General features: G+C 49.1%; 1 protein-coding gene across 3 annotated transcripts in view; it reads left to right on the top strand.

The window, feature by feature from the left end:
* The first annotated feature begins 620 nt into the window (after positions 1-620).
* The window catches only part of LOC147888257 (DDT domain-containing protein DDR4-like), a 74,905-nt gene continuing 63,415 nt past the window's right edge, over positions 621-12,110 (top strand). For all 3 annotated transcript variants that reach the window (XR_015543148.1, XR_015543147.1, XM_087393828.1), the window contains exons 1-5: positions 621-805; positions 1,077-1,187; positions 1,449-1,532; positions 1,815-1,852; positions 1,961-2,042. Coding sequence is in view for 1 of the 3 variants with exons in the window: in XM_087393828.1 (XP_087249954.1) it covers positions 677-805; positions 1,077-1,187; positions 1,449-1,532; positions 1,815-1,852; positions 1,961-2,042 (444 nt within the window). In the remaining 2 variants the exon portion in view is untranslated. The remainder of the gene's footprint in view (positions 806-1,076; positions 1,188-1,448; positions 1,533-1,814; positions 1,853-1,960; positions 2,043-12,110) is intronic.

Here is a 12,110-nt window from a genome sequence, read left to right as displayed (position 1 = left end):
ATTGTATAGACTGCAATGAAGATCGGTTATTGTATCGCATTGTTCCTGTTTGTTGGACTTCAGCTTTCAAAATATGGACATTATGAAATCAATAATAAATCACCAGCCTTGACATTTACAGGGACGATGGGGACTTAACGAACCCTGTGTTGTGTCTCATGTCCACAGTTTTACTCATTTGCTATTTTCCTTTAAAAATTTGATATAGTACTAGGATTTCGATTATGTAGTTACATGCTCCACGACGAAAAGGATGCCTACTGCAAAAAAGTTTTTTATTGGTGAAAAGAAGGAAATGATAGTAAAACAAGAGTGCGCAAGTGCATGTAGGCACTGCCTCTAAAAGTCTCTTCGTATAGTGGTAAAAGCAAGTGCTTTTGGAAAAACCACATGAATTTTTTGCTATGAAAAGGCAAATTTTGTAGGATAATCATTATAAATGGCAATTTTAAACACAACCCACAGGTGGAAATTCACAAAAGAGTTCCACTATAGCACTCCCTCTAACGAAGGAGTGTTCTAACAACAAAAAGTACAAAGGAACTGAAAAATGATAGCGTAAAAGGTCTAGTGAGGTGAATGCATCGGAGATGTGGACATTAAATTTGAAATCGGAATTTCTTAAACAAGTAGAAGGAGAAGAGAAGGCTTCTTTCCTTTTTGCTTCGTGGTTTGCATGACTAGTATTATGACTATGGCTCCCGCCCCCCCCCTCGCCAACTCCACACGCTGCAGCTCGCCTTCCCAGCAGCCATGGCGCCTGCGCAGCATGTGGGAATTGTCATCCGTCGTCAACTTCTTCAACGTGAGTTTCACGGCTCTCACATGTTGTGCATTACACTGAACACAGTCCCGTCCCCTTGTCCACGCATTCATACCTGGATACATTGTCGCTAGCTTATTCTCACGTTTCATTGCAAGGCTGGCAATTGAGTGAGCACTATTGCTTTCCTTTCGTCCCTCTGATTGTTGAAAAGCGAAAGGGCGACTCGCTTAGCACAACATGCACCCTGGGGAGGACACTCCTCCAGTCGTTGGCGAATATTATTTGCATAAGCTGATGTGGAAAGATGCAGGTTTTCCGTCCCGTTTTGAAGTTCGGCTTTGATTTCTCAATCGAAGAGCTAGAAAATGCGCTCATCACTCCTAACTCAACGCTCGACACCATCCATATAGCCCTTCTGAAGGTATGCGCATGAAACGATCTTTAAACGTGTTCTGAATATGCTAGAACATTGCGGCGTTCCATGTCTGCATTGATAATCTATGGGCATCCGATGAGTGACTATAGAGTTCGTAGCTTCCCTTGCCAAGGAGGTACATTGAACAGAACGGGGATTTTTGAAGTATTATTGGGGGCCAATGCGGTACTTAAGGCAGGTGGCATAATTTGTTCTGTTTTTGATATCTCTAACGAAACCTTCTTTGTGGGGTTTGATGGCACGCAGGGTATCCCGCCTGCAACTAAACATCAAGTAGGCGCTTCATGGGTTGCTGAGCTTTGTAAAAAATTGAAAGATTGGTGGCCATGGGTACTTATTTGACCACATAGCTACTTTTCAAAGGCAGTAATCGTCTACTAGACATAATTTATAGGTTTCAGTAATGAATCTGTGGCGTTAAAGAATATAGGCAGGTTTTCTCTCTCTCTCTCTCTCTCTCTCACATACACACACACACACACGCACACACACACACACACACACACACACACACACACACACACTCACGCACGCACGCACGCACGCGCGCGCACACATAAATTGTAAAATTTTAAATGAGCAAATACATGTTTCACTTTGATGGGAATGCAGGTTGCTGATGGTCCCTTTCCCCTCACGCAGAATCAGAGGTGAGGTGATTAGCATGCTTTTTTGTTCCATTTATATGGCATATTAAGCTATAATCAACCCTTACAAGAAATTTCAGGGGGTTTTTTCTTACAAGGAGTTGGATCCAGGGAGGAGATGGTTTCTTACATGGAGTTGGATCCAGAAACTAGAGTCTTAATTCTCAAGGCCCTCTGCGAAGTCCGTCTTGATGTAATCACCCTCCCTCTTTTTTGACCTTGCTAATTATTTTGTTCCTTGAGCTGCTTATTTCAAGATTTTGTGATGACACACCATTTCTTAGATTATGTTTGCTGCACAAGCTGTTCTGCATGTGGTGTATTAATGCTCTGCATTGTACACTGCTTTATTTATTGGCTAGAGCTGCCTGTTTAACTACTGTCTTTGCATTCCAATTTCTTCCTGCTTCGGAATGTACTTGCTTGTGCTCTCTATTGGATTACTGGGATATTTAACTTAGTGAAAAGAGAGAGACACCCACTCCATAATGGAATACATCTTCACTCAACAACAGATATATTTTGATCTGGCCAACAGGTCAACCTTTTTAGGTCATTCCTAAACTCAGTGTTTGTGTAAGTGACCAACTCAGGGTATGACACGTAGGTAATAATATTGATACCTGTCCTATTGTACTTAGGTCAGTACTTAGCAGTTCACTTTTTGAGTTTTCAATAAGATTTGGACTGCAGCCAGTTTTCAGTCTCATTTGTTCCTGTCGTTCGATTGTTTGTTTTCTTTACTAATACGTAGCAGGAAGGAGAGAAGCATGGATACTTGAGAAAGACAGAATTGATCATTACAGTGAGCACACTCTGCAAAGAAGGATTCAATCCAAAGAACCTCTATATAAGTTTGTGAACTTAAACATGTGTGCAACAGAACAAGAGGCACAATAATCTCAATGTGCCCTGAGGAATTAGCGAGGTTCTCAAGGGAGCTTGTGAAATTATTTGAGCTGACTATAGGGTCAAAGCAAGGGATGCTCTTCTTCTAATTATGTCTTTAGCGCCAAAATGGTACAAGAACCGTGAAAGTTGATTAAGGACTTTGAGAAGGGCCTCATGGTGCCGTACTACAATCTGGAAGTGGTTTCTATTACTTCATCCTTTTCCAGCTGGTATGGAACCCTGTGTGTCTGCAACTTGATGTCCTGTAGTCTCATCTACTTTGGGGTTGTTAACGCTTCTCACTCTTCTCCTTTGCACCTGCAGTTCTTTGCTGGACATTGCCTGACTGATTTATGCCTAAACTTGGAGAACTGATTTGGGTTAGTTGCTGTTGTTTTTTAGGCTTAGGCTTCTTCCAGATCATAAAAGCTGTCTTGACAGCTGCTCTTCTCAGCTCGACTGCTCTTGGTCACTCCTATGCAACTTAGGAAGCGTCTGGTGAGCGGAAGTCAGTTTGGTATTGTCTCAAGATACAATGGGACAATAAGACATTGCACTGTGCTCTCTTTGCTCTCTCAATAGTAATATTTTTGTGTTCGAATTGCAAGCAAGTGGGTGAGGTTGTGTATGAAGAGTTGGGATTCCAAATGTACCTAGCTACCAAGGAGGATAGATTTTGAGCTTCTTGCAGATCAAGGGACTCTCTCTCTCTCTCTCTCTCCGCAGGAGAAGTAGAAAATGAGCAGCATGTACTCCTAACATGTCGAGCATAGCGCAAATCAGAGAATGTTATAGGGGCAATAGAAGCAACCTGGAATCCCTACTGGAGTGGCCAGCCAAAGAGCTAGGCAACTACATAAAGGAAATTTTAGAATATCGCAACAAAGTACTTGGTCTAGCACATAGGCTAGCACAACAAGTACTCACTGCATAACACATTTATGCTTTTATTTATGCTATATTTTTTCAATGGATGTAGTGATAGTGATCACTGTCCCATAGATCCCGAAGGGTCTCACGAGGACGTTAATACAATCATGTCATATCATCTCTCTCTCTCTCTCTCTCTCTCTCTCTCTCTCTCTTCTTCAAAGAAGGAGACTTTTTGTAACATTCCATTGGGTCCCATGGGTCGATTTCAGGCCCCCAGAGGATGATAATAATAGTTTCTTTCTTTCTTTCTTTCTTTCTCTTCTGGTGGGCTCACTTGTTTTCCCACATCCACATGGAGGTGTGAGGGTGGTGTAGTGCGGAAGCAGACATGAGAGAGAGAGAAGAAAAGAAAGTTGTATTGACGTCTTCGGGAGGCCTCGCGGGCCTATGAGACAAAGTATAATGAGCAAAATAACACATACAAGCCGCTGTGGGCTGAAGCAAAAAGCTCGATAAGGCCCTTGCTAAGTGCCAAGCTAAGCTAATAATCTCAAAATCTTTTTTTTTTCTTTTTTTTTTCAAAGAAAGGAACCTTTTATTAACGCTTGAAAGATTTCATACAAGACAACAACCCCGAAGGTGCTGTGTATGAAAAAACCGGAAAAGGCTGAAAGAAAAACCCGGTCTGTTCCAGAGAAGCCCAGCTCACTGCCTAGGGGGTCTCGGGAACTGGGGCTAACAGCCAAGTGGGGGTACTATACAGCCAGCGAATCCCTCGCGGAGTGAAGATGTAGAAAACACCTGCAAGCTAAGCCTTGTAGAAACGAGCACGCCTCTCAATAGTCACCCTGGAGCCTGGACTAAGATTTCATACAAGACAACAACCCCGAAGGTGCTGTGTATGAAAAAACCGGAAAAGGCTGAAAGAAAAACCTGGCCTGTTCCAGAGAAGCCCAGCTCACTGCCTAGGGGGTCTCGGGAACTGGGGCTAACGGCCAAGTGGGGGGACTATACAGCGAGCGAATCCCTCGCGGAGTGAAGATGTAGAAAACACATGCAAGCCAAGCCTTGTAGAAACGAGCATGCCTCTCAATAGTCACCTTGGAGCCTGGAGTCCCACGCTCCCAGGTGGACCGTAGAGTGTAAATGATATCCTACCAGATGGCAACCAAGGTAATCGAGGGTGGAACTGCACCCATCACAAGACTGCAGCGAGCCACCCAAATGTTCCAAGCCGTGATGTTGGCTACCACCTCCCAAACACTGTCTTCCCTAGGGGAAGGAGGAGCTAGGGCGTCAGGGGGGGCTGCCTCGTGGAGTGCAATCCTTTGAATGCTTTGACCCTGTATCCGGTAGGCTGGGGAAATCTCATCAATTTGGAACTCGTGTCCTCCCTCTGTCAACCAAGCCACCATCCCCTAGGTGTAGTCTCTGTGAAGACTCTGCATGCGTGTCATGATCCTGAGGGCTCTCATCCAGATCCTCGCTGCGCTATGACAGCTCCATAGGCAGTGTGGGATAGTCTCCAGGACACCGTCTGAGCAGCAATGGCACTGCCCCTCCACTCGCATCTGCTCCAACCATGGGCCGATGGGCAAGCCTCCATTGGCTGCCAGCCAGAAGAAGTAAGAAATCTTCCTCGGCCGCAAGCTGGACCACAACCGCATCCAAAACCTGGAGAGAACATCTCGGGGCACTCTCTGGGTTTCCCAGTGTCTCTCCCTCCAGGGAGTCCATCTCAACGATTCCATCTAAAGTCTCCTGCCAATCCGTGTGGTGTAGGAAAAGAAAGGCACCTCATCTATCGTCTCAACTAGGCCTCCCCCGGAGGGCCAGAACCACTCCCTCGGGTCCCATTGGACCTCCCTCAGGGGTCTACCCTCCCATAGCCAGAGGCGTCTTTTTGAGATCCTTCCAACAATCCATTAATCAACATCCAGAAGACACTCTGACAGCCTCCTCCAAAAGGCCGATCGATGCTGTCTACACGCCAGGGCATACACATTCAGGATTCCAATCCCGGACTCTCTCGTTCGAACTCCCATGCAAACTACCCATCCTGGAGTGAGCTTGCCCTGATCGTAGACCTTTGAAGTCTGTGAGACTGAGATGCAACCCCTCTGCTCCATCCTGCTGCGGCAGACCACTCCTTTGGACCTCTCCCTGGGAGAAGGTGATGGCGTCGTCTGATGTCTGTTGCTGAAAACATGTGCTTTTGAATCATAAGGATGTCCACTACCTGTCCTACCACTGCCCTTTGCAAATCCTGCCGGAGCATCAGGTACTGCGGTTGACTATGAACACGGTTGTGGAGCCCGTGTATGTTCCAGCTCACTATGGTCCAGCTCATGAGGACGGGGGAGTCGGGAATAAGGCTCTCCTGTGAGTGGGTGCCTGTCCTAGAAAAACTGCCTTGTGTGATTTTGTCAGGAGTTTGGAGGGCGAGTAGTCAGTGTCTGTGCGGTGTCGTACTAGGGTGGATACCGGCTCTATCGTTTTTCCTGTGCCCACTTCATCATGAATGAGGCTTCCACCTCGAGCAACTCGGCACACGTCTGGAGGGCCATAAGTGTGCCTGCTCCACCTTTGTCTCGATTGGCAATTTGATAACTCCTGTCGCCAAACCAGACATTGGCTCCTCGCGCGTGAAGCTCAGCTGAAAGTTCACCTCCGCGCCATGGGCGTACCAAAGATCGAGTCCCTGTGGTCCCATCCACTCGTCCATCATGAGCATAATCTGATTATCCAAAATAGCATCAAACACCTCCGGGGACCACTTCTCCAACCTTGTGGAGGCAAACGGCAATCTCCAAACATGGTGTGTCTTAGATCCCACTGCACTGATCGAACCCCCCTTTCGGGGTTGAAGGACCATGAGCGTGACCTCTAATGGTAGAGGGTATGAGTCCGGAATCTCTAGATAGTTTCAGGGTCCTAACCTCCAGAAGTCCTGCGGTAAGGGACGCCCATGCTGGAAGTTGGGAGTTGCTGGCTGGGAAGACGAGCCTCGTCCCTCAGGATCCCTCTCTGAGCGAACCTGTTGCTGCGATGAGGAAGCAAAAGGGGTCGTCGTCGTTCCCTTGCCTAATGGTAGAGGTGTCGAAGCGGAAGAGGTTGCTACTGAAGTGGAGAGGGGGGCGGCGGGAGAGTGAGGTAGGGACGTGGGGGACAGAGGGCGGGGGGCGGGTAATGAGGGTGACCATAGAAGGGGGGGCTGAGGGGGAGGGGGAGGAAAAGGGCGACCCCAGGCCTCTCCTGTTGATCAAGCTCGCCGGGGCTCTGGATCGGCTCCTTCACGGTCCTCGTCGGGAGTGCGGCTTCCGCCTTTGCCGCATCTGGAGCTCTTGGGGCTTTCTGCTGTTGCAAGGGTGGGTGCGGATGCTGAACTTCCGAAGCTGGAGGACAGTGGCCTCTGCTGCTGGGGGAGGTGACTCTTGCTATTCCTCTTTCGAGGCCTCTTGGTCAACCCTGTCCCTCTCCTTGCGGTTGGCCCTCTGTCTGCGGCGTTTTCGTGCTTGGTTTCTTTTTCTTTTTAACCTGTGTCTAGTTCCCTTTTGAGGGGGTAACCCATGGGGTCTGGGACTCTTGTTGCTCCTGCCTGAGAGGGCACTGAACTCGGGCCTGCCGACTTTGCCTACTTTGTGGACGAGGGGAGGGAGGTGCACGAGGGTGGCCACGGGGGCAATCTCTGGCGAGGTGACCCATCTGTCTGCAACGAAGACACTGGCCTGGTAGCCTGGAGGTCTCACCCTCTGGCGAAGTGTGCCCCCTTCCAGGGTCTCGAGAAGGATCAGCTCTGGGAGGGACTCCGAGCTCTCCACCACCAGTCTGATCCTGGGGACTCCATCATCTGCTAGGATGGGGGGGGCCGTCTCTGGCGGGGACTCGAGCATTGTGCCAAATGCCCAGCCAATGGAAGGGAGGATGGCTCGATACTCCTTGGGGAGCCCTAGGAAGCGGAGTGTAACCAGAAACTGTGGAACATGGTGTGTTGTACCATGTTCTCCACTGTGAACCCATGATACCAAGGAAAGAGGTAGACAAGGTGCGGGCCAAGGGGAATGGGGCTTTGCTCCACAAGTGTCGAGGCGGTGTCAGGGGAGCTCAACTAGATGAGGAAAACACCTCGTCCGTAGTTGGTGATCTCCTAGATGTGGTCGCCCTCTAATGTCAAGCTCGCTTGGATCCACTCTCGCACCTATCTCTGTGTAGGCGTGAGGCCCACAATTTTGCCCACAAGCGCCTTGTCTTGGAGGGACTGGATTGCGTGCTGTACCTGTTGCTTGTCAGCTGGGGAAAGAATAACCTTAACGGCTGTGGGAGTCGAGGGTGTTGCCATAGAGCCCCTCTGGCCAAACCAAAGGTCACCACCAAGATTTTCTTTCACCGTAACAAACACGAGTGCTCCTGTTGCAAGGAGGCAAATAAAAAAGGGACGAAGCGGAGAGGCGGAGGAGAAAGGAGGAGAGGGCAGGGGAGGAAGGAGGGAGCAAGGGGAGGAGGAGGAAGGAATGAAGAGGAGCGGGGGGGAGGGCGGAGCGGTGGGCAGAGGAGGAGGGGGGGGTAGAGCGGGGTGGGCGGAGCGGAGGTGGAGCGGGGGGAGGCAGAGTGGGTGGCGGAGGTGGAGCGGGGGAGGCAGAGCGGGGGGCGGAGGTGGAGCGGGGGAGGCAGGGCGGAGCGGAGAGGGAGGAGGGGTGAGGCGGGGCAATGGCGAGGGCAAGGCAAGGAGGCAGGGCGGGCAACGGGCCGCGGGCAGCCTACAGGCCATTGCAGGTAGAGGGGGGGCTAATCTCAAAATCTAAAAAGACCAAGATAGGCAAATATGTGGGGGCCATGGCGACTCTCTGATGAGATGCAAAGATGTCTTGTATCTGCATCTGTAGGGCCATCTATCACTATGATGGGTGGCATGGTCTCCGTGATCTCTGTATGTGGTGGGCTATCTCAAGGGTGACACCTCGACTCAGGCGGTCTCCTCTGAGTAGAGCAGTGATGGGTTGGACCTCTATCGTGTATGCTCTGGCCATCCTTTGTGTTGGTGGCTCCACTGCTTTGTGCCATTTCTTTCCCCCGATCCATGCTGGCCCCATGTTAGCTATCTCCTTCTCGTCTATCTCGATGTGTCTTGGGGCTGACTCGAAGCATAGAAGTTGATGACGTGTTGCTGTGCTCAATTAGTCTCCTGTGGTACTGTCACCTCATACTGTCTGATTTGTTGTAGTAGGGTGTCTCTATGTCGCCGAATCTATGCCAACACAGACCTTGTCATGGATGTGGATCAGCCGGGAGAGTGGTCCAAATCCGTGTCCCTCCTTAAAGAAGCAGTGGTACCGTCCTTGGATCTCATAGTAGGCGGGGCAAGTACATAGGAAGTGCTCCTTTGTCTCTACCTCTGCTAATGTGAATAGCCTGCAAACCCATTGCTCTCTAGGTGTGCCTATGGCCCTCCCTACCTAGATCTTGAGCTGGTGGGACGAGACCCGCATCTATCCAATGGCAATTCTCATTGCGTGTGAGACCCACCCGTCCTCCAAGTACTGGGGCCTGGTATCACTCCACCATCTGATACTCTTTGCGGTAGGACTGGATCTTGGTGGGAACGTCTGTGATGTATAGAGATCCAACCGTATGATACAGTGATCTTGTCTCGCGGGATCTGGAGAGACGGGGCCCAAGCTGTACTAAAAGGGGGGGAGGCAATCCTTGATCGTCGAAGCATTTGGATATGCGTGGTACCAAGTTGTAGGCATGTAATTAGAATTAGTCTAGGATTTGGACAATTGGCATGTTGCCAAGAAAGAATGAGCTTGTTGAGCTCTTTGTAACAAGAATGCACGTACGTTTTGTATCTCAACTTTGAGCTGAAGCTTGTAAACACATTTTCTGATCAATAAAATCCTTCGGGGGGTCCAGCCCGACATGTTGTCTTGGGTCCTAGTGTTTTGTAGAGAGAGGGAGTGAGAGAGAGAGAGAGAGAGCGGTTGAAGAGAATCAAGCTACATTGAAGTTTTGAGAGCCCAAAAGAATACGTGGAACGAAGCTGTGGATTGCAATGACGTTCTTGCCTTATCCTTTAGGGCTGTGCATACCTCGGCGGACTCTTCTTGGGAGATACTGGCGTGCATATCAGCGTGGCATATTTGGAGAGCCAGATGCATAGAGGCTTCTGATGGATCCCAAGTTCACCCCTCCCACACTTTAGCTAGTATATGGACAGACACTATACATACATTGATGGCCATTTGGACGAGTATGCAGGGATCCTCTTGAAGGAAAATAGCCCTCCTAGCAGAAGCTGCCCGGGAATGGAGGGGCTCCCTGAGACTTCCACAGGGTTGAGGTGGCATATTCAGCCTTAACCTTGGTTGTTTTATACCTCTTTTTGAGGTATTTTTTTTCATGCATTGCATGCTGTATTTCTGCCTTGAGCTTGCTCTTGCGGGTTTCATTCATACGTAATGGAAGTTGTTTGTGTCAAAGAACAACTGGAAAATAGCTCTTCTTCCTACACTCAATTTCGGGATGCTTATCTTGAGTGGATTGGAGCTCTAAACGTTGTTATAGGGGGTACTTGGTGATGAATCACCCGCTTAAAACCTCATTCCAATCCGACTTCCCAGTAGGGAGGAGAACTGAAGGGGGGGGCGGGGGGGAGATCTCTTCTCCTTACGGTTTAAGGGTTTTGAGGGTGCATCCCAGGGGGGAGTGACCCGTCAAGACACCCCATTCCCTGTCCAAAGAGCATAATTTTCATAGAAAGCCCTTAATTCAGACCCTCCAAATTCAGGGTTTGGAGAGAGAACAACATCGAATTCAGAACCTTGCACAACAATCCAAATTTCATTCTTAGGGATTAAGATCTCACGTTCGTTGTGACGAGAAGCTTTCTTGGTTTGCCGCACGTTGTTCACTGGTGCCTTGCTGTCACACATGCAGCTCTGTTCCATACGTTGCCTCTCCATGTGGCTCCCTTCCATGCGCTGCCAGTAAATTAGCAAGGGGAAGCAAAGATGATGGAATGGAAGGATGTCACAAAAGGCACATCAGCCCCTTAAAAAAAGATCATATCAAATGCCCTTGAGGAGGACAAGAGATTGGACACCAAATCCTAAAATGTATTGGTCAGAGGCTTAGCATGAGATACCCCCATGGCGGAAGCCAAAACCCTGTTCACCAAGATGGGGTTCAACCTCACTTGTTAGGCAGCTTGGAGGGTGGGCAAGGCTGACGCAGTCCCCTCTTTGGGGTCTTGTGGGTCTTTGTGTAAACAATCAGCTCTCTATCGGTGTATGTTTCTTTTTTGTTTTCAAAGAAGGAACCTTCTATTAATGCTTGAAAAACCTCATACAAAACAGCAGCCCCGTAGGTGCTGAGTATGGGAAAAACCGAATAAGGATGAAAGAAGAAAACCAGCCTGTTTCAGAGAAACCCAGCTCACTGCCTAGGGAATCCATTGCCTAGGGAATCGCTGGTACAGGGGCTAACAGCCAGATGGGGGGACTATACAACCAGCAAATCTCTCGCGGAGTGAAAATAACGAAAACTCCTTCAGGCCAAGCCGTGCAGAAACGTGCGCGCCTCATGACAGTTGCCCTAGAGCCCGAGGTCCCCCGCTCCTAGGTGGAGCGCAAGGTGTAGATGATATCCTGCCAGATGGCGACCAAGGTAGCCGAGGGTGGAACCGGATTCTTGCCCATCACCAGACTACAACAAGCAACCCAAATGTTCCACGTTGTGATATTGGCTACTACCTTCCACACGCTATCCTCCGGAGGGGAATGAGGCTCCGGGCTAGCAAGAGGGCCTCAGTCAACCAGGCCACCATCCCCCAAGTGTAGTCCCTGTGAAGGCTCTGCATGCGGGTCATAATCTTGAGGGCTCCCATACAGATCCTTATTGCTCTACGACAGCTCTAGAGGTAGTGAGGGATCGTCTCCTCCAGCAGAGCAACAATGGCACTGCTCCTCCACCCGCATTTGCTCCAACCATGGGCCAATGGGCAAGCCTTCATGGGCGGCCAGCCAGAAGTAGGAGATTTTCCTTGGCCACAAACTGGACCATAGACGCGTCCAAAACCTGGAATGGACCCATTTCAGTTTGCTCTCAAATTGGGAGCAATGCATGATTTGATTATATATAATGGTCTTCTGAGATGGCCGTTACGGAGAGGGTTCACTTGCTCCCCACATGAGAGGGGGGATGAGTATAGTGGATTACCTACTGCTTACAATAAAAAGAAGACATCAACAAAAGCCCATCAATAGGTCACATCTACAATATTATCCATGTCTGGATATGAAAGCTAGCTCTCTTCCATCATCATCTTCAAATCCTGGTCCTCCGACCGTCCTTGTAGAGTAGACAGCACAGAAATTGCCATGCCTCTCACACCCTTGCATTATAACCTCACCATCGTCCTAGCTATGAGATAGACATTAGCTATTGCAATCAATGAACGGTGAATGTCAGTAGTGTACTGGTTCTGTATCATATTAAT

This window comes from Dipteris shenzhenensis, chromosome 22, assembly GCF_047967505.1.
Source record: "Dipteris shenzhenensis isolate YYH24624 ecotype China chromosome 22, Dip_SZ_1.0, whole genome shotgun sequence".
Lineage (NCBI taxonomy): Eukaryota > Viridiplantae > Streptophyta > Polypodiopsida > Gleicheniales > Dipteridaceae > Dipteris > Dipteris shenzhenensis.
Note: the sequence above shows the minus strand (reverse complement) of the source record. Positions and strands in the feature narration are given on the sequence as shown.